The 25,932-nt window shown below is 35.3% G+C and overlaps 1 protein-coding gene across 1 annotated transcript in view; it reads right to left on the bottom strand.

Annotated features, from left to right (window-relative positions):
* AHR (aryl hydrocarbon receptor) overlaps positions 1–25,932 on the bottom strand; it is a 60,314-nt gene that overhangs the window by 13,424 nt on the left and 20,958 nt on the right. Inside the window, exons 3-5 of the mRNA XM_072328655.1 lie at positions 8,713–8,825; positions 5,494–5,583; positions 3,172–3,295 (exon numbers count right to left, since the gene is read on the bottom strand). Of these exons, the coding sequence (XP_072184756.1) occupies positions 3,172–3,295; positions 5,494–5,583; positions 8,713–8,825 (327 nt within the window). The remainder of the gene's footprint in view (positions 1–3,171; positions 3,296–5,493; positions 5,584–8,712; positions 8,826–25,932) is intronic.

The raw sequence follows: 25,932 nt of genomic DNA, 5'->3' as shown, positions 1-25,932 counted from the left end.
CTATATCTCTGTGATTTTTAAATTAGCCCACATGCTCTGAGAGAACTGTTTACCGTGCATGTACAAACACCACTACTGCAGAAAGATCCTGAATTGACCTTCTAGACTTTGAGGTAGAATCTGAGATTGTATGACACTTGTTCACCCACCAAACTGTGCTCTCTGAAACACAATTCTGTCTTTTGAGCAGCTGGAAAAGTTTACAGATAGGATACGTTTTTGGTACAATGACAGATCCCTCAGGACTAACTGCCCATTCAGTTTAATCTCTTCTTAACTCAAGTGACTGAATTGGAGACGCATGATATCGTTGACATGCTCAAGCAAGAGGCCTTGCAAACTAAAGGCTGTATAGATCTAACAGGAATGCTGAGTCACCCAGCTCACCAGACAACAGCACTATGAGACTTCATTTTTTTCTTAGAAGAACAACTGTGCAAGCTCAATTTTTGATGAACAGACCTCAAGTTGTAGAGGAAAAAAAGAGCCTTGTTGATGATAGTTGATAAAACATATGATGGGGGAAACTGTGGAATTTCAGCCATCAACAGAATGGTATGTTAGCCAAAGCCATTATTATGAGCTGAACTGATCCTACAGATAAGGACATTCAGATTCAGGTTGGTTGCCACCTAACTTTGATATTGGAAAAAAACAAACAAACAAAAAAACCCACCAAATTCCTCTGTCACATGGGCAGTTCTCAGCAAGTAAAGCAAACTCACTTCCTTATACCCTACTGCTGCAGATTTTTTTATGTTTCATTTTTTCTTTTTTAATTGCTTAATTGCAAGTGAGAATTTTCAACACTTTTTTTATCTGAGGAATTGTTTCTCCAAGAGGTGCTGAAATGAGTCAGATGCTCTCCAAAGAAGCAAGCAAGGATAATGAAAAAGGGACAAGAAAAAGTCGATAAATTTCAGCTCATTTTTCAAAAATACCAACTCTGATCCCCTTGAGGATCTCTGTAAACATATTAGTTAAGGTTTTCTCTCAATAGTTAATGCACTGAACTCACTGATATTTCAAGTATCAGCATGCAGTAAGTAAGCCCCAAAAATATCTTTTCTTCCAAGTATTCCTAGTATTTGTGTCCCATTGCTATTGTCAGAATTTTACTCCAGCAGGACGAACTACAACTGAGAAAGCTGACAGCTAGTAAGGCAGAAAGACTACAGCCCCTTTGATAAAGTTGATGCCCTGAAGCAGATATTTAGGACTGAAAAAAAATCAGAATCTTGCAAACTTCTCTGATCCAGGGTTGGGAAGAGTGTCTGGGAAGCCCAGAAACAGATGAGGAAACCCATGGTCTAGCAGCATACCAGAGCACTGAGAAGCGACCAGTCTAGGCTAACTGGAGCATAATTAGTTCCCAGACTGAGACTGGAATCCGTGATTAAGCCTGAGCCCAATTATAACATATCTATAAATATCTACATAATGTTTGCTGGATGCATTTAAAAGGAAGCAGATTAAAATTTACAAAAATGGGTGGATCCTTATGATCATTGCATTTATCCTTTGTATGAATCTAAATTCAGTTTAAAAATCCTCAACATCCAAACACTCTGCACTATTTGAGGCATGAAAATAATTCAGCAGCTTTTAATAAGCTAGTAACACGAGGTACAAAACATACTATTGTTTATAATCCTGCTCAGCATTTGCAATACTTCTATTGCTCAGTAAAATCTGATGCCAAGTCAGCCTGGTATCATAATATTCAAATGCCACCTTTTCACACTGAGGTAAATAGAATACCACCACATAAAAACATAACTTCTGAGTGGCCGCAGCTGTTTCCTACACTAAATTGCAATATTAATTAATTGCATAGAATGTTTTCCATTGGATTTAGTGTACTGATAATGTAAGCGTTGTCCACCAAATGAGAAACTGAAATATGCTGAGCTGTGTGCCAAACAAACAGAATCAGCCGGGGATTTTTTGGTGTTTTTTGTTATTGTTGTTTTTGTTTGTTTGTTTTTAAGATTTCTCTGTCAATTTGTTACCTTTCTCAACTATAAAGCAGTAAATGGATAATCGTTAACTGTTCTTAAAGCAATTTGGAACTCTTAATTTATTAAAACAACAACTTTTTTTCTGGATTAAAAAAAAACTATAATCAAACAGTAACATATATGTTTAAACAACTGTTGTGCAAAATGAGGTATTACAATTGTCTCAACAGTTAGTTGTCATTATCAGGCAGACTAACACTTATAATATGGCACGTAGATAGCTATAAAACCATCTCTGTTCTGATCTGGATGCAACATAATCTTCCTCAATGGTTTCCCAATATTGCAAGTCACAGAAGGATCAGTCATGATAACATTTGGCAATCTAAAACCTATATACATCTGCGATTGACTTGATGATCTTCAAGGTCTTTTCCAACCTGGGTGATTCTATGATTCTACATAATTCTTGGTCATAAAGGCTCATCTATATCATCTTTCATTCCCAAGAGAAGCAGTGATTTACATAGTAGCGCATGTAGCATAGTAACAGAGGTGGATTAGCAAAACTTTTCCACAACCAGGAAAGCACTACTCCATAGCACCGTAACACTTTAACTAGTATTAGTCATGGAATGTATCTACCAGCCTGAAGTGCTTTAAGAATCTGTCACAGTTGATTGTTTGCTGGCCATCTTAAGCTAATAAATTTGGTGTTGTAATCTGTTATCAGGAATAGCAGATGTAAAAGGGAGAACACTACTGCAGAAAAATCACATTCCCATTCATAGAGAGATTAAGTACGTTCATGCTCAGTTATACCTCAAAGAAGAAAAAAAAAAAAAACACCACAACTTTCCGCATTTATTAAATCACCAAAATAAATCGCCCAGTTCTCACTGTTTGCAACACAAAAATGTAGGATTAACTGACTTACTATTTTCCATGATCAGTAAATCAAATGAGACATTCAGTCATTCTCGCTCCAAATTAAAGCATTTCAGTGTAGAGCAAAATTAGTATGTTTGTGATGCTGTGTTATAAATAGTAGTGCTTACTTAAAATGCCAAAGGAGTGCTTTCATATTATTGGCTGAAATACCCATAAAATTCAAGTAAATATGAAAGTCGTTATTCCTTCCTTTGCTCATGCAAAAGGATCTTTTAGAAAATTAATCTGATACACTAACATGAAAGTTAGCTGTTCTCACCTTGCACACTTGGTCCAGAATCTGCAGACTGGGCAGGATTTAATGCCCAGTGTAGCTGACGTTGAAACTCAGGTCTGTCTTCAGTGTGAATCAATTCAAATACACTCTGGTGTATAATATCAGACTACATACAAAAAGGAGGAAGGAAGGAAAGAAAGAAGAATATAAAACTTCACTGACAATGTGACGGAAGTTGTCTTGTTGTCAACATTGTTAATGGCAAAACAGAATAATCTTTGCTCAGGAATAAAATCATACATTTGCATGCATATAGGAAAACTTCATGAAATGCTTTTTAGCAGCACAGAGAAGTAATCAGTCATGCCTGTGACTGCAAACATGTAAAATAATAATAAAACTATTACCTTACAATAACAAAAAAAACAACAAAAACCAACCACCAAAGAAACAAACAAAACATTTTCATGGGCTTTTTTGTTTGCTTGTTTTTAATCTTGCTTTTATCTAAGAAGCCCAAAACGGTTATGTTTTGTTTAGATCATTTCATCCAACATACTGATAAATAAAATACTTGCCAGCTGGTTCTTTGACCTAGCCCATTCTATGTGCTCCAGGAATACAAAAGTCACTGAAGACCATAGAACTTCCAAAACTAAGACAAGCAGATTTTGAACATGAGTTCAAAGCCTTATCAGTCCTTAAGAATGCATTAAAATCTGTAATTATTAAGCTCTTGTATCGCCACCATTTGCATTGTTAGGAGTTTATCTAAATAACAAAGTTACAACATCCAGGATCAATTGTTGAAAGCAATTAAGGGGGAAAAGACATCCGTAATTAAGGGGGAAAATTCCACCCACAGTATTCAATAGAAATTTAAGTCAACTGAGAGAAATCATTCTGCTAGTTTTCTACATAAATAAAAAATCCTGCCATTACATAAACATGAAATATTTTAAAATAAAACATAGATCTAAGGAAATTAAGATGAGTTGGCAAAGGTAGAACTCAAATTCTGCCTTGATAAATTTCAAAGAAGAATCAATATTTTCCAGAAAAGATTGCCAGAAATGCAAATTTTTAGACCTTCAAGACTTCTAAATCATGTATATGATTTATTGGCACTACTATACAAATTTTATACATAACTTCTTTTTCCAAGCATTCTTCTTCATTTTCCAACACTGAAACACTCTGTAACTTAAATAATAATAATGTTTTGCTTGGAATATTTTCTTTTACACAAACATTCTACAAACGCTTATCGGTTAGCTAAACTTGTAGACCAAGTAGAGTTTTACTCTATTTTTAGGCATCAGTGGAATTTATCATTGTCCAGTAACCAACAGATGTGAAAATAGATATAAACTGATAACTACAGATGTGGAAATATTTCACCACAGAAGCACAGCAAACATAAACGTATTTTGCAGAGATGTAGCTTGTGGTTGAATGAGAAGGTCATTTGTAATTCAGCACATTTAAAAAAAAAATCTGATGTCACAGCAGAAAATGATTCAGTTTATGTACCAGTGTATTTATTATTAAGCTAGATTTACCTGCTGTCATCTATGTAATACTCAGGGATTCAAGTGCAGTCTCCAGTCTCACTCAGAAAAGGGCTACTGGCTAAAGGGAATTCTGTATACGGGAAGAAGAAAGGGGCAGGGATTGCCAAAGCCAGCACCAGTGGACCATCTTTGGATCAATCTGTTCACTGATCTACCTAACTCCCACTCAGAGATAAGAACCAGTACAGCTTAACATAAACTGATCTCAGGAGCTGCATTCCATACATAATGTGATCTCTGGATCTTGGCCTTTACTATTGTGGTACATGGTTTGCAAGGCCATAAGTGATCTTCATGATAAGTTATAATTAACAAATGCCTGTTTAAAATTAATAAATAAATGAGTGGGAAGGAATGGAGAGAACAGTGAACTAAAAAACCAAAAATTACTAAGATCTCTGAATAAATTCTTAAAAAAGCCTCAGAGCATATGGCTTTAATTTTATAGGAAAGGTTTCCATTAAAATAATTACCTTCCCACTGAATTATGTCTCATTCAGCATCATAAACTGGGTAACACCACAGTATAAATTTCAAACAGTTGTTCCAGTAAAGACTAATTAAGTGTGAAAATTTCCTATCTTGCCTAACTTAACTTTGGAAATGATATTCCTGTTGTGCTTGGCTTGAGATTCTATTTTGGCTACACGAGTTGATAAAAAAGTAACACAGTTTCAACTCAGAATACCTGACTGTGAATTTTATCACACAATCAGACCCTAAACACTGGTGCACTCAGAAACTAACCAAAATTTCTGAAACAAAAAAAGAAAAAACAACAAAATCTTACTTGTTGGAAACCCAGGTAGTCTTGGATGGTAGATGAGACGTAGAAAACCAAAGCATCTGCTGTCACAACTAATACAAAGCCATTTAATGCCTGGGAAGGAAATATATCAATATGTTAACTTCAGAGACAACTTTCCAGCTAATAATTGTGGCTCTAATTTTACCTATACCCTAGTCTCACAATAAGTTGTGAAAAATGCAAAAACATATCATTATCTTACAGCCTAAACAGAAGGATTCGTCATCACCTCTCTCTAAAGTACACATGATGCAATAAAGAAAACCGCATCTGAGGAAGAAAAACCTTCTGGAAAATTCCAGGAAATGAGTCAGGAGAGAAGCAAAAACTTGTTGATGACTTGTTTACTCCTGATTGTAGGAGCTGAGGGGCAGTAGCAGCAAGAAGGACTACAGGCTTATCTAGTAACAACCCCCATTCACAATGCTTGCACAGTTCAAGCCTTCAGGACATTCAAAAGTCTGCAGTACAAAAGGGAGCAACATCACAGACTGATTCCCAAAATCTCTTCTATTCATAGCACAGACAGTCCTAAGTGGACAGGAAATCAAGTGATCAAGAGCCCCTATATAGCCCAACAAACATTTTATAGCTTACTTAAAATAGAAGACCTCTGCACAAGCTGACTGTTGCAAGCAAACAATGTTTTTGAAGAGATTTCCCCCTCCATGTAGAAGCAGACTGAGTGGCTCCTTGTTCAAAGTCACGCAAAGGACATTTATCTGAACTCCAAATCAATATGGTTCATGGCAATTGTTGTGATAGCAAACAGAACATTTGTGACTTGGCAGCTCATCTGAAAGGTGCTGATTTACTTCTATGGATTTCAGTCAAGATTTAACAAAAGGCCGTCTCGAGGGACTGAATTAAGTATGTTGTGCCACTTAATTTCCTCAGCTGCATTCAAAGTTGAATTTGGCCAGCATACTCAAAATAAATAAATAAATTAAACTCCTCATTATGCAAAATTATTGTAACTATTAGAAAATGTAAAGTAAGTGAAAAATATTCTATTTGTTACTGTAACAACATAATAGTATATTTTTCTTTTGAAACAGCGTTATTTGTCCATAATCATTAACCCCTGTGGCACCATACTATGGTAACCACCACAGCTGCTTTTCTGTATTTTGTAGGGATATGGTTTTATTATTTCTTGTTCTAATTAAGATAGGTTAACTGATTAAAGGACTGGTGAATTCTGTGTAAAGTACATCTGATGGCAATGAATAAAATTTCTGAGAAATGCTCCAATTTAATTTGTAGACTCTTCTTAACCTACCATTCATCATCACAAGCTTTTTAAAACCTCCTTATTTCAGCTTAGTGAATTAAATCTCAAAACAGTATTAACTTATAAAAAAAAGTCTGAAACAGAGAAGCCAATCCAAGACATCTTGAGGTTCAAAGTGTCTCAGAACAGTTACATAAAATCCTTGAGTTCGATAAAGTTCATACCAATCCCAAAGGAGTAGGAAAACTGCAACGGCAGGTGCTTGTGCCCTCCACTGACCTACTTTGCAATGGATTTCACCTCAAGTGGTTGATATAAAACTTCTGTGAACTGTACAGTGTCTAACCCTGTGCCACATGTTAAAATTACTTATTCTGCTCTGTTTCGTTCAAAGACAAAGAAAGATTCTTCTTCACGCAGTCAGTGAAAAATGGTTCCTTTACCTGCAATTCAATCACATTTTATAGTGGCTCTGTCAGACAGTTCATTTTGAGGCTGTTACTGCAAAAATCAGATACCTTACTTAAGCCAAAAATCCTGTGAAAAAATACAATTTTTTTTTTTCTTTTCTTTTCACCCAGATGCCTACAACAAAACATTGCTGGAAGTTTCTTAAAATATGCAGGTGTCCACTGTATATCAATAAACCCAGTACTGATTTTCATGGAGTTTTTAGCAAAATCTAATCCCAAAATAATTACCCCTAGAGTTATAATGAGATTTCTAATTGATTTTATTATTTCAGAGGATTGTATAAGGAAAAATATAATCTCCAAAAACACTCTCATTACCCCTAACTACAAAAGCAACTGCAAAATTGTTCATTAAGGTGTTTTAAAAAATTCTTAGCAGCTGGAAATTCCACTTGGCTATCATACAAGGCTACACATCTAAATTAAGACTTCGAAATAATTGATAGTAATTTTAAGGAAAGCACACTGACGTAATTGATCTCTACTTCTACCACATGTTGTATTGGTAAGAAAAAGTTATATCTTGGAAAGTAAAGATATCTCAATTTTCTGTTTGAATAAGAAACAAACAAACAAACAAAAAAAAGAAAAAAAAAAAAAAGGCAGTGAGCAATGAACAATATAGTATATATTCATGCCACCTGTGCAAAAAGTAGAGAATAACAAGGAAACATTCCTCGTCAGCAGTATATGGAAACAAAAGTGATGAAAAAGCTCCTGAGCTTAGGCAGAAGACAAGACAGTTGCAATTATTTAGGGATATTCCATATCTTCTAGGTAATTCCCACCTTCATCACTTGCTTCTTACATTCCCTAAGAAAAGCCTACCTACTTCTTTATTCTCATGAATGACTTTTTGAAGCGTAAAATTCCCACATGGTTAGAATTCATAGTAACAAATACGCAATCTCTTCACAATGGAAAGCCTTTTGTTTAAGGACTTCCAACACAGAATATCTTAGCAGTCACAGAAAATAACAACAGTTCATGTTAAACAATCAGATGACTCCAATGTAACTGTGTCTTTTTAGATAATTTATATAAGATGCTTACCTCTAAAAACTACCTTTTTCATAGTTTAAAAAATTTAGAAAAGTACATTCACATCCTACCTTCTTCAGTTGGTTGGGAAAACATTTTCATTAGCATTAAATTTACAGTAAATGTTTTGCAAGATTCTTGGGAGCTGTTTTCATTCCACCTTCTGAACATTCAAATTTATTTTTTTCTAAGTAAATTGATGCTTCTGATCAAGCTAATAATTTGACAATTCTGTCAGTGGGGAAGATGCTCATACAAGATAGATTAGGAACGCATTTCAAATGGAGTTGAAGGTTACAGTAAAATATATTTTGTGAAATTAATTAAAACATTGGAATGCTTATCTTAGGCATTTCTTGAGTTTCATTTGGACCTAATATTGTATCACTGTATTTCATACACTTTGACTTGCTAATTTAAATGGATGCATAATAGATCCACTGCAAAACATACCTGCAATAAGAGCTCTCCTTCCAGGATCTGCATCCCCTCTCCAAGTTTTGCTTTTCTGTTTTCCTGAATGCCATTTCTTTCTAGCCTTGTAGAGTTTGAAGATTTTAATGCAACTATTAAAAAAAGAAAGAAAAATGTCTGGGTGATCTTTGGAAGGCTCAGCAGAAATTCATGCAACTTTGTGTAAGAAAAAAACATATTTTAAAAATGATTATGAAGTCAATCTAACAGAAGACCTCTATTTTAATGTCAAGATTTTTTTTATCACTTTTAAAGATAGCCCACATAGATTCTATAACATTTTCACAACAGAATGTGAACTCAATCAAAATCTAATTACTTTTTTTTTTTTTTTTTTTTTTTTCTTTTCTCCTTCATACTACAAGGTATCCTCGCAGTTTGTCACTCTTCTTTATACAGGACATTTTTGTTTCCATACAACCATCTCAGACAGACTAACAATAATCCCCCTTTAAAATTAGATTACAAACAATTTCACTAATCTGATTTCAGAAATCTACGGTACCTCAAGTAACAGCCTGCTCTAAATCTGAAGCTCCATTCAGGAGACATGCAGGAACCATACACGCATATTATATGTTAAAGAAATCGTTAAGAAAGCTGCCATTACACTTCACTATTACAAAGACAAAAATAAGGGCTTTTCCCCTTTTTTCCTATCAGACTTAAATTTTAACAGTTTAAATAATTAACCAAACACTCAAATTTCAACTAAACCACAAATAACTGTAATTCACATAACAAAACAAACAAAAAACAAAAACAAAAACAACAAAAGTAATGGGTAAATAATTATAGAATCACAAGGTTGGAAAGGACCTACAAGATCATCTAGTCCAACTCTCCTCCCATTACTGTTGCTACAAGAAACCACTAAGCCACCTCTCTCGTAACTCCTTATCCAGATGCCACTTGAACACTGCCAGAGACGGCGACTCCACCTCCTCCCTGGGCAGCCATTCCTGTGTCTGACCACTCTCTGAGAGAAATAGCTCCTTCTTATGTCTAATCTAAACCTCTTCTGTGCTGCAGAAGGACCCAGTACTTGGCCTTGTTGAACCTCATCCCATTCACCTCAGCCCAGTGATCCAGCCTATCCAGATCCCTCTGAAGAGCCTCCCTACCTTCAGGCAGATCAACATCACCTCCCAACTGGGCATCATCTGCAAATTTACTGAGGGTATGCTCAATCCCCTCATCTAGGTCATCATTAAAAATATTAAACAAAATGGACCCCAGTACCAACCCCTGGGGGGCATCACTTGTAACGGGTCACCAGCTGGACTTAACTCCACTAACCACTACCCGCTGGGCAAGGCCCTCTATCCAGTTCCTTACCCAAAGGAGGGTATACCTGTACAGGCCACAGGAAGCCAGTTTCCCCAGGAGAATACTGTGAGTGACCATGTCAAAAGCTTTGCTGAAGTCTAGGTAGACTACATCAACAGACTTTCCCTCATCTACCAGTCTGGTCATCCAGCCATAGAATCATTCCAAACACTACAAAGGAGAACCAGATACATAACTCAGAAGTTACATACTTAGATAGTTCTAAAAAGGAAAAAAACAAAACAAAACAAAAACACACACAAAAAACAATAGCCACTGTCAAATAAAAACAAAAGAACCCGCAAGTTTCCAAATTTAAAATTATTCTAATTGGTTTGTAATGTGCAGACAGCTTAAAACTATGAGTAATTATACCTTAAGCCCTTACTTTAAAGCTAAGGAAAAAAGAAAGCTAAGCTGCAAAACATGGACAATTAATAAAAGCAACTGCACTGCTGTAAGATAGCAATGTTTATCTCAAAGATGAGGTAGTCACCCTAAATTCCAAATGATTTTTCAACCTGTTTAAAGAAACTCTTCAATTTCAGCTTCACAGAAAGTTAATAAAGAAACCTACAAGAATAAAGAACTCCTATTCACTTTTCAAATACGTTCAATGAAATTTTACACTAAGCACATTATCTGAAAGATAAATTATGCCTTTCAGGTTTGTTTTCTTTAAGCTATCACTACAACTCACAACATTCAAGGCAGACATTTTTCATTAAAATATCCCTCAAAGGCACTGCAGAGGAAAAATGTGTTCTAAAAAAAACCAAAACAGTAACTGATTAATGAGGCAGGAATTTATGTCTGAAATTAAATCCTTAATGTTCTTCTCCCTACTAGATAGAAAAAAAGCCCTATAATAGGCCACACAGAGTTAAAATTGCAAATTATTTTTTCGCACAAGTAGTTGAAAGAGTAATATTTCTTCCTCTGCTTTATTTTAAAAATACATACAGAACATTTACTAAAACCCCCCTGAAAACCTCTGGCAAAAGAAAATCTATTATATTATTAATTTACATTGTAAGCTTATTCAGAAGCTTTAGAAGTTTCATATAGAGATACATAACCATGCCTGCCATTCTGAAAAAACACTATACACAGTTATACCAACTTTAACAAGTGAAAATAATAAATGAGGGGGAGAAATTACTGAAGGTTACCTAATGTACCTAATGTTCTGCTTTGAATCAGAATCAATTCACAGAGCTATAGGGCCAATATACAATATTGTCTATACACTGTTGTGGCTAGATTCACAACTGCTGGCAAGGCATGCACACAGTTACATGTCAGCTACACATGAATGATGAACTGGAACCTAAGCCTTTTGCAGAAATCAGAACATGGATAAACAGCTGCAGAGAATACAAGATTAAAAAGAAAAAGAAAAAAAAAAAAAAGGATGGAGAAGCACAGCTATATAGATCATTAGAAGAGTACATCTTGATAAACGCATTCCATTAAATTTCTCTTCTGATAGAGAAATTGCAGGCATGTCCGTGGCTACTAGTAGCCACCCTATCACAGCATGGGCTCCCTGAACTCCCAAAGAAAGGGTGAAGAAAACACACCACAGGGGACTTCACAGTTTGAGACTTTGAAGATGCCTCACTATGACGCTCTAAAACATCCACACTTTCGAAGACTTCATGAGGAAAGGGTATGTTGTTTACCGTAAGTTTTTAATCATTACGGTCAAAATCAATGAAGTGTTATCAAATTGAAGTGCATATGTTGCAGGTGTTCTTCCCTGGTTTTCACAAATTTGATTCCCATACTCTAAAAGGTAAATGCCATTTACTGGGGAGGAAAAAAAAAAAAAAAAAAGAACTTAGCTGGCATGAGAAAAAGCCAGTTTCACATACCAAAAAAACCAAAGCAAGACAAAACAAAAATTGGAATTACAGGTAGTAGAATTTACTATTCATTTTTACCATTTCTCAAAACAAAAACAAACAAACAAACAAAAAACTACACAAACAAAAAAAACACCTTTAATTTTGGTGCTTTGAGATTCCTACAGAAATGTAGTATACAAGCAATATGTGGGAAAAAATAATCTCTGACATAGATGCTTCAGGTCGGATGGAGAGTTCAAGCAATTCAGTTCTAATTACTGCCAAAAGCCATATTTAATTTATAATAGAATAATTATTCTATTATTATATTCTATCTATAATCTATTCTATTATATCTATTATTTAAGAGAAACAAGTATTAAACAGTCTCCCTTCTTTTCAGGGAATAACATCCAGTATGAAAAACTGCTTTGGAATACATACAACACTACATGAGTTCTAAGCAGTATTCTGAATCAACCAGCAGTCTATGAAACCATAGCTACACTGTGAACAGTGATCAACAAAGTAGCAGAAAATATTATGTAACACAATAATCTTAACTCCTAGCAACAGAAGATAGTAAAGAACATAAGAACAGTGATTTAATTAAATAAATAAATGGTCTGACATCATTTCATTTCAACTTGATGCTGATGATCCTTCAACAGAAGACCAAGAAGGGGATGAAAAAGGCTTTTTTCTACTTTCAAACACTTGAACTCTAGGGTTTTTATCTGGCATCTGGAATCTACAACTGATATTCTCTTCCTTCCGGGCAGTCAGTTCTGTTCTCAGAGAGAACTTGCGTTATTTCCTCACTTGAGAGTTAGCTACTTTGAAGTCCCATCTCCCATATTCTGCTGAGTTTAGATTACAAAAATGAATGACCATGTTGTAGCCAGTGCTGGAACACTTGAGCACCTTCAAGCAGGAATTCTGGAAACAGATATCTCTTATTCTGTTTACAAGCAGTTACAACAGCAGAGGATTGCAGCTCTGTCACAGGGCAAGCATGACAACACTACCTTTACCAACACTACTGTCTTAAATAATATTCTGTTATCTGGCAAGAGTACAAAAGATGAGCGCTGCCAGCAGTGTGTCTCATCACATTGGCAATACTAAATTCAGTCAAACTGTGTTCTCTTTCAGCGTTTTTCTTAAAGCTTGAAAATACTTAACTTTATTATTTTTATTTTTTTTAAAGCATTCTTGCATAGCATCAGAAAGCATAATAAAGCATCATAGATTAAAAAAAAATAAGTAATAATAAATAATAATAAGTAATAATAATAAATAATAACACTGAAATGCAAATGATCACTCAAATCTGTATGGAGATAATTTTGCAGTTTAGGTGAATGATCTGCTCAAGTCTCTAACTGTATTGAAGTAACACTCGCCCAATATCACAAGCATATCATTAGCACATCAGTTATGCAGTTCTGGAATTTAATCTTTAAGAGCTTCCCAGAACTGGTTTGTATCAAATTTTGGCATAGTTCCCACAATTAGGCCAAACAGGTCAAAGTTTGTGGTCAGAGCCAATTTAGACTGTTTCACAACCTCTCCAGTAGAAATATAAATTCAGCTAGCCTGCTCTAGATTACTTTAACAAACAACAGTTCTCATGAGGGGGGTGGTCTTACCCGCTTCAGTAACAAATACTAACTTCCCGCACAAAGTTCACTGACCAAAACAAGACATTTCTAAAGGCTCGTAGAGCACTACTGAGAAAACTGAGTTTAATATTAAACTTCTGCCTAAATCATTAACATATGCTAAACTGTTGACTGAAGATCCATTTTAACAGACCGAAAATATTCTCTAACCATGTACCTATGCACAACATTTGCAACTGAGCCTCCATTACTTAATATTATATGAAATATTTTGCATCCACTGTATCTGAAACCATAAAAGGAAATTGTTTACAAGTTATTAAGTAATAAAAAGAAAAAACTATGCAGTTAAAGATTGTCTTTATGAAGATTCACTGTTTGTGTATTTTGTACAGAACTATGTTTATACTACAGAATGTACATTGCAGATTTTATTAATAAAACCAACACGCTCAGGACTGCTCTGTACTTAAAAATTTAAGAAAAGCACAATTCAGAATTATCATACTTTTGTCTCTGAAGTTGTAGTTATGTTACACGAAGAAAGCAGATCACCTGCCTAGGCTGAAGATACAAGTAAAACATGTTACTTCAGAAGGAAATGTTTTCAGTATTTTACAAACTTAAATGCCACATACTTAAAATTTGCATTTCCTACTCCTTCATTTACAAATCCTAAATAATTTTCAAGCTAGCTTTATATTGTTTATTTATATCCTGCTAACAGCTTATCAACTATTTACTCCACAGAACTGGGGAGGAAAAAGTACAAAGCAACATATGGTAGACAATTTATCTTGTTTCCTTCGCAGAAATTCCAATAGCTCAAAGTCACTTAAATTTATAATTACGCTATAAATACAATAACACTTTGTCATTTATTTGTTTGGATGGCTCTTGCTCTTCTGCCACGAGAGACTTCACACAACCAAGTTTTTGAAGCAGCATCCTCATTCGGAATATTTATGGATGTTGAATCTTGCAGAAATCCTGCCTAATACTGATATATTCACTTCCAATTATTCTTTCATCTACTAGCAATTAAATCCAAAAGTCTGATAAATATTTTTATACCTATCAGCCTTTTCATTTCTTAAAAATAAAGGGGAAATTCATGTCTTCCTGGTAAATTGCATTACAATATACAGTTCAGTTTATAAATTATAGAAAACCTGATGGATAATAACATGTATTTTCCATTAATATCAAAACAATAAAACGAAAATACATCACTAAAAAAAAATAATAGTTCCGACACAAACAAGACCAGTATATGCAAAGAACAAATAACAAAAGTAGCCATGAAAGCTAAATTACCACATTTTATAAACATAAGTAAAATGAAGTTGACATTGCACATCTGGGTGTGACTGGTGTCAGAGCATCTTTTTCCTCTTACACACATGAATCTTGGAGCTCTTTTCAAGCCTTGGTGATTCTGTGATTCTATGATTAATGCAATAATGGACTAAATTTTCAAAGGATACATCTTAAAACAGGAAAACACCAATAAAACACTCAGGAGCTGTATATATTTTGATATTTCCATAACAAAGTTCAAATTCAAGTTAAAAAAAAATAAAATAAAATGGTGACAGAAAATCCTCAAACTCAGAGGATGCTGTGCTTTGCTTAAGCTAATTTCTTAATTATCTTAAGCTAATTTCAAGACATGTAAAAATGTCCACAAAGTTAGGATAAACTACCGAAAGAACCTATGAGCCACGGGAGACATATTTCTTCATCTAGCCCCCAGGAAATCATTCCTAGCTCAAGAGAGACGCAAACCATGAGGCAACTACCACAAGAGGATAAACTATGTCACTGTGAACACTTTCAAACAAGTTTTATTAGGTTATGGCTGGTGAAGGAAAAGGAGACTGAAGGGGAAAAGCATGTATACTAAAACAAGTTCAAACGAGAGAAATGAAGTGAGAGCGGAAAAAAAGAAAAAAAAAAAAAAAGAAAGAAACAGAAAAGTAAGAGGACAATGAGTCCAGAGTCTGTGAATATCCCACTGTTACACCAGCTGTGGTATAGATACAGACTGCCTACTAATGTGCACAAACCTCTAGAAATCACACATTTCTAGCCTGCAAGTCAGATTTTGTGCTAGTGTCACAAACTAGAGTTATTTGCTACCGCAAATCAACTGCTTCAATGACAACAGTACATGTGCACTTCTGAGTTTTCAGTCATCCAGAACTTTCCAGTTAAACCACAGTTCAACCCAAGTAAGATGCATACTCATCAGTTGTACAATCAGATACAGCAGACAGAGCACAAGTCTAGCCATCTGTGAGGACATCTGAGGCAACAACAAATATTCTTTAAGGGAAGAAGAAATGTAGTGCTTACTATGAAATGCCTATACTAGGAAGGTTAGTATATATATCTCTCTCTGAATGCAGCACTAAAAGTGCCTGAACACAAGAGGAACATTTAGGGGTTGCAACTAAAGCAATTATTAAAATAAATCTGTATGTTTTTGCTACGCTAAACAGAATCATTTATACTTTTAGTATTAGCAGAATAAAGATTCCAGTGCTAAGAATTGCCCTCAAATGTTCTGTAAAACATCGATGAAAACAAACATAGGAAACAACAACAAAAACAGTAAATATTTTGCCAGTGTTGCACTGAAATTACTAAATGTACAGCTACAGAAATTCCCAAGGGGCCTCTGCACTTACCCTTCAGACAAGTCTTCATACATATTTTACACTCAACAACAGAAGAGCGAAAAAGCAACACACATTACTCGAATCGCTGCAGGAGTCTAAAATGCTCTCTTCACTATAATCAATATCTAATCAATACACGTGAGGAATAAAGGCAGTACATGACATTTTCTTCAATGTAAAGTGTTACAGTTTTCACGTTTGTGATATTTCAGATTAAATTAACAAAACTAATGTAATTTTAAAATGACCTCAGGTGCCCCTCATTAGACAAAAAAAGTCCATTAATTTTTCCATTTATATGTGATCAAACACTAGGCTTAAACAATTTATCACAAAAGCTATTTTTAACTTAAGGAAGTCTGTTGCTTGCCCTTTCAAAACTGACACCTCTGTGAGTTCAGACCAGTGCTACTTGATTTCCAGATCTAGGACAAGGATATATTTCTAACGCTTAGAGTTATAAATCATAAGAGACAAAAAGTTGGCAAGACTGTCATCTCTTTTTCATGTCTAAACTTCTATCAAATTTCACTGGACAAGACTCAAAGGGAGCTGTGAATTTCCCAGAAATTACAGTTTTAGATCACAAGATTATTCGTGAGCCAGTAAGCTTACTGTTTTATATATAAAAATACACTGATGCTTGATAAAATTTACCAAGATAAACAACAAACAGAAGCAGAAGAACCTTTCACGGGGTTTCAAAACCTTTCTGTATGCTCTCTGCTTGTAAATCTTCTTATCCAGGAATACTGTTACATTAATATTTTCTGTTTTTAGTTTAGTTTTCATACCCTGTACTTGAATACATACAGTATGCACCCTACTGTCTATGAAATAAGATTTTCCTCCAAATGTTATATCATTTAAATAATTTAATTGAATGGCATATCTGCAGAAAGACTTCATACAAATGCAAAACAACATTTTGAAAGGTCCTGAAGTTGCATTAGGTGAACCTGTTCATAACTTATTTGCTGTTTTATTATAAGCAGTTACATGTTTACTGAGCTACTATAAAACTCATTAAAAATAAGAGACACATTTTAATAGTTGGTTGTACTGAGAAGCCATTGTTCTGTCAAGTGCGTAACTACACTGCGTAAATACCACACAGCAGGAAAAATAAAGCCATAAACTCCTGCTTTCCAACACCTGAAATATGGGAAAGCCTCCATTAAAACACTTCTGCACTCCCTCATGTTCTTTTCTAACCTGCAAGAAGCCAATTAGGAGTGAACCTGAAGCTCTCTCCCTGAATGAAAACTGAACAGGTACTGGCAGGCAGCTGGGCAGGAGCACACCTTGCCTTCCCAGTGTATTCGAGAAGAGTCCACATACAGCAACTTCCTAAACCAAAATGCTGATAAGATACTGGATTCCATTGCTGTGCTGGAGCAACATCACTGATTAAGTAGTTAAACATCCTTACATGGTGATGTTTTACCTGCAACAGAAAGGTGAGGCTTCCAAAACTCTCTTTTTCCAATCTTAAGACAGCATTTTAAGGCAGTTTAAGTAAGTTTCAAAAAATGAGAAAGGTAATGAAGAGTAGAAAATCTTCTGGTTTGTACAGGTTTTCTGTGTATTTATCTGCAGTGCATTTTTCACACGATTACAGATGCTGTAATGCTGCTGTTAAAGTTTGTACAGGAGTATATCCATATCATATACTCTTGACAAGCGTGTGTGCATGTGCATATAAATGAGAGAAGACAGGCTGATGAAAAAGAGGAATTTATCATAAATATGTTAAGAAGTTGAGAGGCTGGATGGGTTTATGGCTCTGACAGAGCCTTCCTGTGCAACGTGGTGGAAGTTATACAGGCACCACATGCTTCATTTCCTTAACTAGAAAACAAGAATCAGAGCACCTCTGACTACAGCAGTGCCGTAAGGATAAATACAGGAAAGATCCAGAAGGTCAGGCAGATTCTAAAATTTGAACCTTAGAGAGAGATTATAGTGCCTCATATGAAAGTTCTATGAGTTAACACCATGTGATTGAAAGGTATTCACAGGACAGAAAGCTGTGGGTTTTTTTGACCAAGTTTTAGAAAGTGGAATTATCATTAGCATGTGCTAAATAGCTTGTTGCTGTTAAGGGTTAGGCTGCCACATCAGCAGAAAACTAGGTCTTATCCATCATGGTCCTGAGGAAGAGGGAAGGAGATGGAGGTGAGGAGCCCTGAGCAAAGGACACCTGCAACTGAGCGGCTGAATTCCATGAGGAGGAACTGAGGCAAACAGGCCCTTTGCCTCATGTCACCTGCTCTTCCCCACAGAGATGTAAGGCCTGCAAAGGCTGCCCTAGAACAGATATGGAAAGACCTCCCTTCCCAGACAGAAGTGGACCGATAAAAATAAAAACACAGACAAATCATAGACCTAAGTTTTGTAAGGCTTCTTCACATATTCTAACAATAGAGAGAGAGAAATAAAATATATAATGTATAATAAAATTATACTATCAGTTTTAACACACACTATGCTGCCAGACAACTTATACTCTGGCTTTCCAGAAAAGCAACATTTTGAGCAGGAATTGCATGAAGAACTGAGAAGGAAGCATGTGAAGGCAGCCATAGCAAAAATAACACAGCAGTTCAGTTTGCTAGGTAACGTACCAGACCCTTCACCAGTTCCAATACACAAAACTCTTTTTTGCCTTAAAAAATACTTTGAAAGCTTTTATAATCTTAAGATTTAAAACTTGACCCAGAGTTTTACTGATGATTGAAATAAGCAGTCCATTTTAGATGCTCTCCCCACTAATTCCACGCCCTTTAGTAGCATATATTATACCAATGACAACTAATTATCTCAGTACTTTAATTCCAAATTGAAGCAATACTCATCTTTGTCAAAACATCAAATTAGTATCAATAAAATGGCCTGATGAATCTAGGCAGAAATCACTGTTAATACACTGCCTGTGAAGTCAAGACAGATACTTGAACAGTATTCGTTAAGCATCACATTTAATTGCCTCAGTGATTCACATAAACAAAGAAAGCTCCTGCCTCAAGTAGATTGCCCTGAAGGCCAACCACACAAGAACAAAGGATGAGATCCTATCTCTGATTTCTAGAACAAGTTTTCAGTTTCTTGTCTAAGTTTCATTCTTCGTAAGAACTATACAACCTGCATGGACTTGCATAGGGTTTTATTTATTTATTTAAAACTATTTAGAAATATAACTTACTGTGAGAATCTGCCAGCACAATGGACCTTTCTAGAATGGCACCTTGCTATGGAGCTGAGAAGGCACCCGCATAGTCTTGCAGCACACTGAACTCTCAGCTCCAAATACACATATATACACACACATTTACTTGCACAAGGGCTACTCTGAAAGTAATGCCTCCTGTTTTATTGTGTTGGTCCACAGCATCTGAGGCATACGTTGGTCATATAGCAGTAGATAGATGTTGAACCTTCCCACCTACATTCAGTGACATTTTGTTACCATGGTGGCAGCAGACGAGCAGCCTGACAGAACAACCTCTGACATGGAAGTTTGTATGAGGCAAAGGGGTGAAAAGGGGAGAAATTTAATTTGCCCATGTGGAAAAAACTTCACCCATTGACATTCATTGACACTTGCTGAATGTTTGCGGAGATCAAACAGTGGATACCAGCACAGCAATCCTTCTGGGTTTTCTAGAACCCAAACGAACTATCAACTCTGATCACTACATTACCCTGCTGACTACACTGATTCAAACTTCCAGAGTTAGGCCAGAGAAGATAACAATCTTTCTCCTGAAACTTGATTACACCCCACCTCATTCCAGTTTGAAGACCACAGACTACACTGCCAGTTTTGGCTGAACCATTCTCCCATATCCGTTGTATAGTTTGACTTACGGAACTTCTGACTTCCATCTGTTTTGGAAATGAAAGGATTGTGTGGGCAACATTTTCCTATCAATGATGTCATCATAGCAGCTGTAAAACTTGGTCGCTTCCACTGGTGCAGTTTTGGTGGGTTTGGGCTTTTTCTTTTTCTTTTTCTTTTTTTTTTTTTCTTTTTTTTTTTTATAAGAGCAGAATGCAGATTTTTATTAATTACTGGTGAAAATATATAGTTAATGGTGGTGACCACACCAAAAAAAACATGTTCTGTGCTTGAGAATTTGTTCCATCAAATAATTATGCTTTTTGTACCTGTTTTACTTTTTGTAACATAAATAGGAGGCATCAATTTCAGAGCAACGTACATTACATATACATACATACATCTGTGGAGGAAATTATCTATCCCATTTTTCAGTGTCTGTATATAAAACGGTGAAGTTTCATAACCCCCACTTTACTACAGATGAATCCCAATCCCTTCTTTGACTACTGTAGAAATAAGTCCAAGTTGAAGTAATACGTATCATCGTTCCTGTTGAAAATTTTGGATCTACACAGAAGAATAAAAAAAAAAAAAAAAAAAAAAAAAAAAGGTTTCCTAAATTTGAAAGTTGAAATTAGAAGGCAGGTTCCCAGCTGGGGCACTAACCACAGGAGACAAGACCAGTCCCACATCCAGTTCGAGCCAAAAGAGCCATTCAGCAATGTTATAGCTGTTTTTATGAGAAATGCATAAGCTAAAACCAGAAAACTCATCTTTGAAAGGACTTAAAGTAATTAGCAAAAATTGGAAGTCATTTAACCAGGAGCATACTGAATTAAATATGACAGCATATTTGTCATGCAGTAAAAGTGTTCTTTAAAGATAAGGCAATAACATTGGTAAGGATAGCTACCCACAGAACGCAAACTGTAATGGAGAATTAGCGTTCACTGTATTGAGCCCCCACAAAGAAAAACAGAAACAACCTAAGAGCCAAAATTTCATTTCAGCTTTATTTTAAGTGCCATAATGTGCATACATGTGCTTGTGAACACCTGCATGATATTAAGTTTGTTTTTACATTGATAGTTCAGGGCCTTACTAAGATAAGTGTGTTTTGGTTTCTTTGGTATAAATTTTCAGTTAGAAGTTTGTGCCATGTCTTACCAAGAATACTTGGATTCTTATTAGAGTAAGCTCAAATCAACTCATATTTTAATAGTGCCATCTGTCTTTTTTTTTTTTTTCCCCTTTTTTTATTTTTTTGTAATCTCCTGCCAATACAGCAGAAGATCAAATGAAATTAAATCTAAACATGAGGTTTCACTTATCCTGCCACAAGAAATAATGTTCAAGGTGGCAAAGACAGATCTGTTTGATAATTACGTATTTTTTGCTAAATTGTTCCACATGCTTGCAAGATTTGGGATTTTGCCAGGAAGAAAAGCAAAAGCACTTCTAGTAGTTGAACAGTTCCTCCCCCAAAACGCCTGTCAAGTGATCTCAAAGCAATTGCTCCTCAGGTAAAAAGATTCATATTAACTATTTCTGTCCACTGTATTGGACAGGAAAAAATGCAATTCCAGAAATGCATGCACTTTGCATAAACAATTAAAATACAATGGGAAAAAAAAAAAAAAAATGTGTAAAAATACATTTAAATATTCGGTTCATAATTTTGTGTTTCTGGATCCAGCTGCTTTACAAGGGCTTTTGAATTACTAATATTTCTAAGTATATTCATTTGAAAGTTGTCATTAATGCGAAAACATATATTGTGTACAAGCTGGAAGTATTCACCATCTTTGTTTAATCCACTAACAGGAACCAAGTTTTACCCACAAGTCTATAATTTAAGACACTTGTTTGAATGCTAAAGTGAGTCTACCTGATTAAAGATTAGTTTTGATAAAACAGACTGACAACTTATCATTATTCTTAATGTGGTAGTGAGGAAAATGCTCAGGCGACATAGTACAAAATGATACTGAACTCTTGAGGGCTCAGAGAAAAAGCTTTAATGATAGCAGCACCACTTCCTTTCTGCATTCCTGGCCTTTGATCAGGAAGATCCCAAGCTCATCAAGACTTTTAATTTGTGCTTGTAAATTACACCATATTCTGGTATTAGATTTTTTCCCCAAAAACATACTGCTGCTGTGAGGTGTTTTATAGAAATTAATACTGGATGACTCTGAGCACAGCAAATACTGCAGCTTTATCACCTTGACCTTACAGTACAGCTCATGGGACCAGCAAACATTAGAATCTTCACTGAGAGCTGTATGCCTCTCGGTATGCACTGTATGCTGTCTCTGACATCACTGTTACTATAAAATAAATAAAGAACTTACAACTGCCAACCAAAATTCAATGACTTGATCTTTACTAGACAATTTATTACATAAATTTATAAAAGGAAATAGAAGAATGCTTCTACTTCTCCAACAGAGATGAAAAGTTCTTAGAAGAGCTTAGTAGCATTTACATACAAATATGTTTCAGATTGAGTTTCATAAATCTGCAAAGTTCTATTTATGTCCAACAGCTTAAAAAACACAAAGTACACAACCTTTTTTCTTCATTTGCATGTGTGACATGGCATCCATGTATAACAGCCTGCCATCAGGGACAGCGTTGGTATACAACATCAAAGGAAACAAATCTTGTATTCCATTACCTTTACCCAGCTTACTCTAATATTTATCACAAATCATTTTCATATGTTTGAATTTGTTTCTTCTATTTCCATTAAATTATATTTGCTAAAATGGGAAAAAAAAAAAAAAAGTATAAAAGGAATTGAATGTTTCATAATGCCAGTTTCAACTGGCATAGAATACATAGAATACAATATTAGAAAGCAAGAATAAGCCTATGTAATACAGCCTAATTAGACACTAAAAACTACTGTAGTTTCAGTTTGATGTATCTGCATTCCAAATCCATATAAAGTTGAGGGAATCTCATTCTCATAGTATAACAACACAAGAAATAATAAGCAAATTCGGAGTCTCAGAGAACTGAAAGAGTTGACTTGTGAAGATAAGAAAGTAATCCAACACTACCCTCAGTCCTTTCTTTCCCATCTGGAAGTGTGTATTACTAGTTCTACAACCTGGAGAGCTTTAGCGAGGGATGTATATGCCTTTAAGCTACAGTAGTTGATAGCATATGGTATTCACGTAAAGAAAAAACAATAGTACTTCCTTAATATTGTCAACAGTAGGATGCTGCAACTGAACATTCAAAGCCACCCAAGCTTCAGCCATTTCTCCAAAGCTCAACAGCTAATGCAAGCCAGAAGCCTGAATCAAGTTTAGTAGAACATACTTAGAAACATCAACTGCAACCCCCCTGATTTTGCAAGCTCCCTCCATGGATGTTAGATGATATCTGCAAATCCGCTGGCTAAAAATTTGAAGTCCCTGAACTCATCATCTATCAAAGAGAGAAGATTACCAATATCTTTTCTCCATAAACGTTAACATTCCATAAGCAGCTCCATTTCTTAGTCTTGATGAAACAAACACGCTCAATTAAAAAAAAAAATAAAAAAACAAAAAAACAAAAAAAACCCAACCCCAAACAACCCCGTAAATATGGCAAGGGGGTGAGAAAGGTTAGTGATTTATATGATTTACCAATTTACAAAGAGTGAAAATGAGTATTTGTCTCCAGATCTGTGGTGCATACATGTGTAAATTACCCAGACAGTTGAAACAAGTTGACAACAGATTTGATAACAAATCTGCTCTCTCAAGAATCCTGCACAAGTGCAAAAGGGCATTAAAAAGGCATAATGCTGATGGTGATTATGCTAGTATGCAGGCAGAAAAAGATACTGACCTGTACAAAGCTAAAACAACCTGTGGGAAAGTCATGGTCTGTTTGCACAAAGCATATCCAGAACATCTGAAACAAAATTCTTGGCAGTTTAGTGTGTTTCTTTTAAGAGATTGAACAATATTCTTTCTTCAAGAGAGCTTGGCATTCTAGATGATGTTTTTTTTGTTGTTTTTTTTTTTTTTTTTTAATTATTACATTACTATGAACTTTTTTAGACGAATTGTAGTTTTAGCAATGAAAAAAAGTTACTAAAAGTAGCGTCTGTAGTACCAGATTTGTTTTCCCACTCTTCATGCATGAAAGGCTGCGAAAACTACAAATATTTTCCTTCCCAAACATAACACTATTTAACTTAATTTGCCAATTTAACTTGGCTTAATTCAAGGATGAATTACAAATAAGCCTAGATAGAGTTCAATAACACACTTCTTAATAACCAGAAGAGGAACTACGGGTGTTTAGTCTAGTTAGTACTGTAGTAACTGAACTGTTTGCTTTTATGTGCCAAACAGCATTTCCATCCTTAGATTCCAGTGCCAAAAAAAATCTACTATTTCATTCCAACATTTAGCAGTAATATGCTAACTATACATATATAAATATAAAGCTGCCAGTTTTGCAGAACAAATTCAAATGACAAAATACTTGACACTCAACCTGTTTCCTGGAAGCAATTTGCATCTTCTAGCTTTGTTTATCTTAAATAGGTAATATACCTCTACAAAGTGCTAAAGTGAGATGACAGTTAAAACCAATTTTAAATTTAAATCCAAAGTTAATGGTTCATTATCACATTTTTCAGAAAGGAGACAAACATTTAATTTCAGAGAAATATATGGAAAAAGCAATGCTGCAGCAATGTTACACAAACTTACTGCACTGGCTGTTAATTTACCAGATTTTGAGATTAGTTTTTAATTACTGGAAAGCAAGCAAACATAATTTAAGTGTAAATCCATTATGGTTATTATAAATGTCTTGAGAGGAAAAAAGTTTGTAGCATTAATATGTGTCTTAATACTATAAATATACCATCTTAAGGAATTTTAATTCTCTTGGTTTATCGTTGTTGGTTTTTTTTTGTTTTCTTCTTTTTTTTTTTTTTTTAAGCAGCATTTAGTGAAATGCCATTACAGTTTCAGTGATTTGGTTTCTACTGATTACAATAATGACACTGCAAAGAAAAACATAAAGCTATCAAAATACGGAACAAGCAATTCCCTAGACACCTTACAGATGCTGCCAAATAAGCTACACTCTCTGTTAGGCATTAAGTTTCTAAATAAGGGAGATGTAACTCTCCAGGATCATTTCATGGTGGTGACATTGAACGTGATAAGCTTGACTGCTTATCACAGTATCACAGTATCGTGCAAATTGGAAGGGATCTTAGAGATCATCGAGTCCAACTCCCGGGATTTGAGCCTTTCTGTGTAGCAGAGCAGCACTTCTACCACTTGCGCCACAGGGGGGATTCGAACCCCGGACCTCCGGTGTTGCAAGCAGCACTTTATCTTTCCAGAGATCCTTCCATGTACCAATAGAGAGGCCTGTAGTGTGCCTACAAGCACCCTGTGGTACAGTCCTCATTTTAAGTCTCAAACTTGGAGTTCAAATTCTTGATGCGCCTTAAGAGTGGTCCTCATACCATCTACAGACTCCTATCTCTGATGGAAGTAAACAGAAAGGAAAAATTCTGGTCATGACATAAGAAGTCAGTAAACAGCACTGTACAGAATGGAATTCCATCTAGGGAAAGACAAAGACCTACCTAGATGCCATCTGGGCGGGTGATAAGGCATGCTGGTAGAAGGCATAGTTTGGGGAAAGGAAGAAAAAAAATTTGAAGCAATTCCTCTGAAATTCTCTTGAACTTTCTGTTTAGGTCAATGTGGCTCTAATTTGAAGTTTAATAACGCTGTGGGCATGGAGTTTGCTAATGCAGCCAAAAAATCTTCTGAATATTTGAGACATACCTCAAGTATGGAAGTATTTACATAGAGTGTAAATTCCAATGC

This window comes from Excalfactoria chinensis, chromosome 2, assembly GCF_039878825.1.
Source record: "Excalfactoria chinensis isolate bCotChi1 chromosome 2, bCotChi1.hap2, whole genome shotgun sequence".
Classification (NCBI taxonomy): Eukaryota; Metazoa; Chordata; class Aves; order Galliformes; family Phasianidae; genus Excalfactoria; species Excalfactoria chinensis.
The sequence above is the reverse complement of the archived record's forward strand: the minus strand, read 5'-3'. Positions and strand labels throughout refer to the sequence as shown.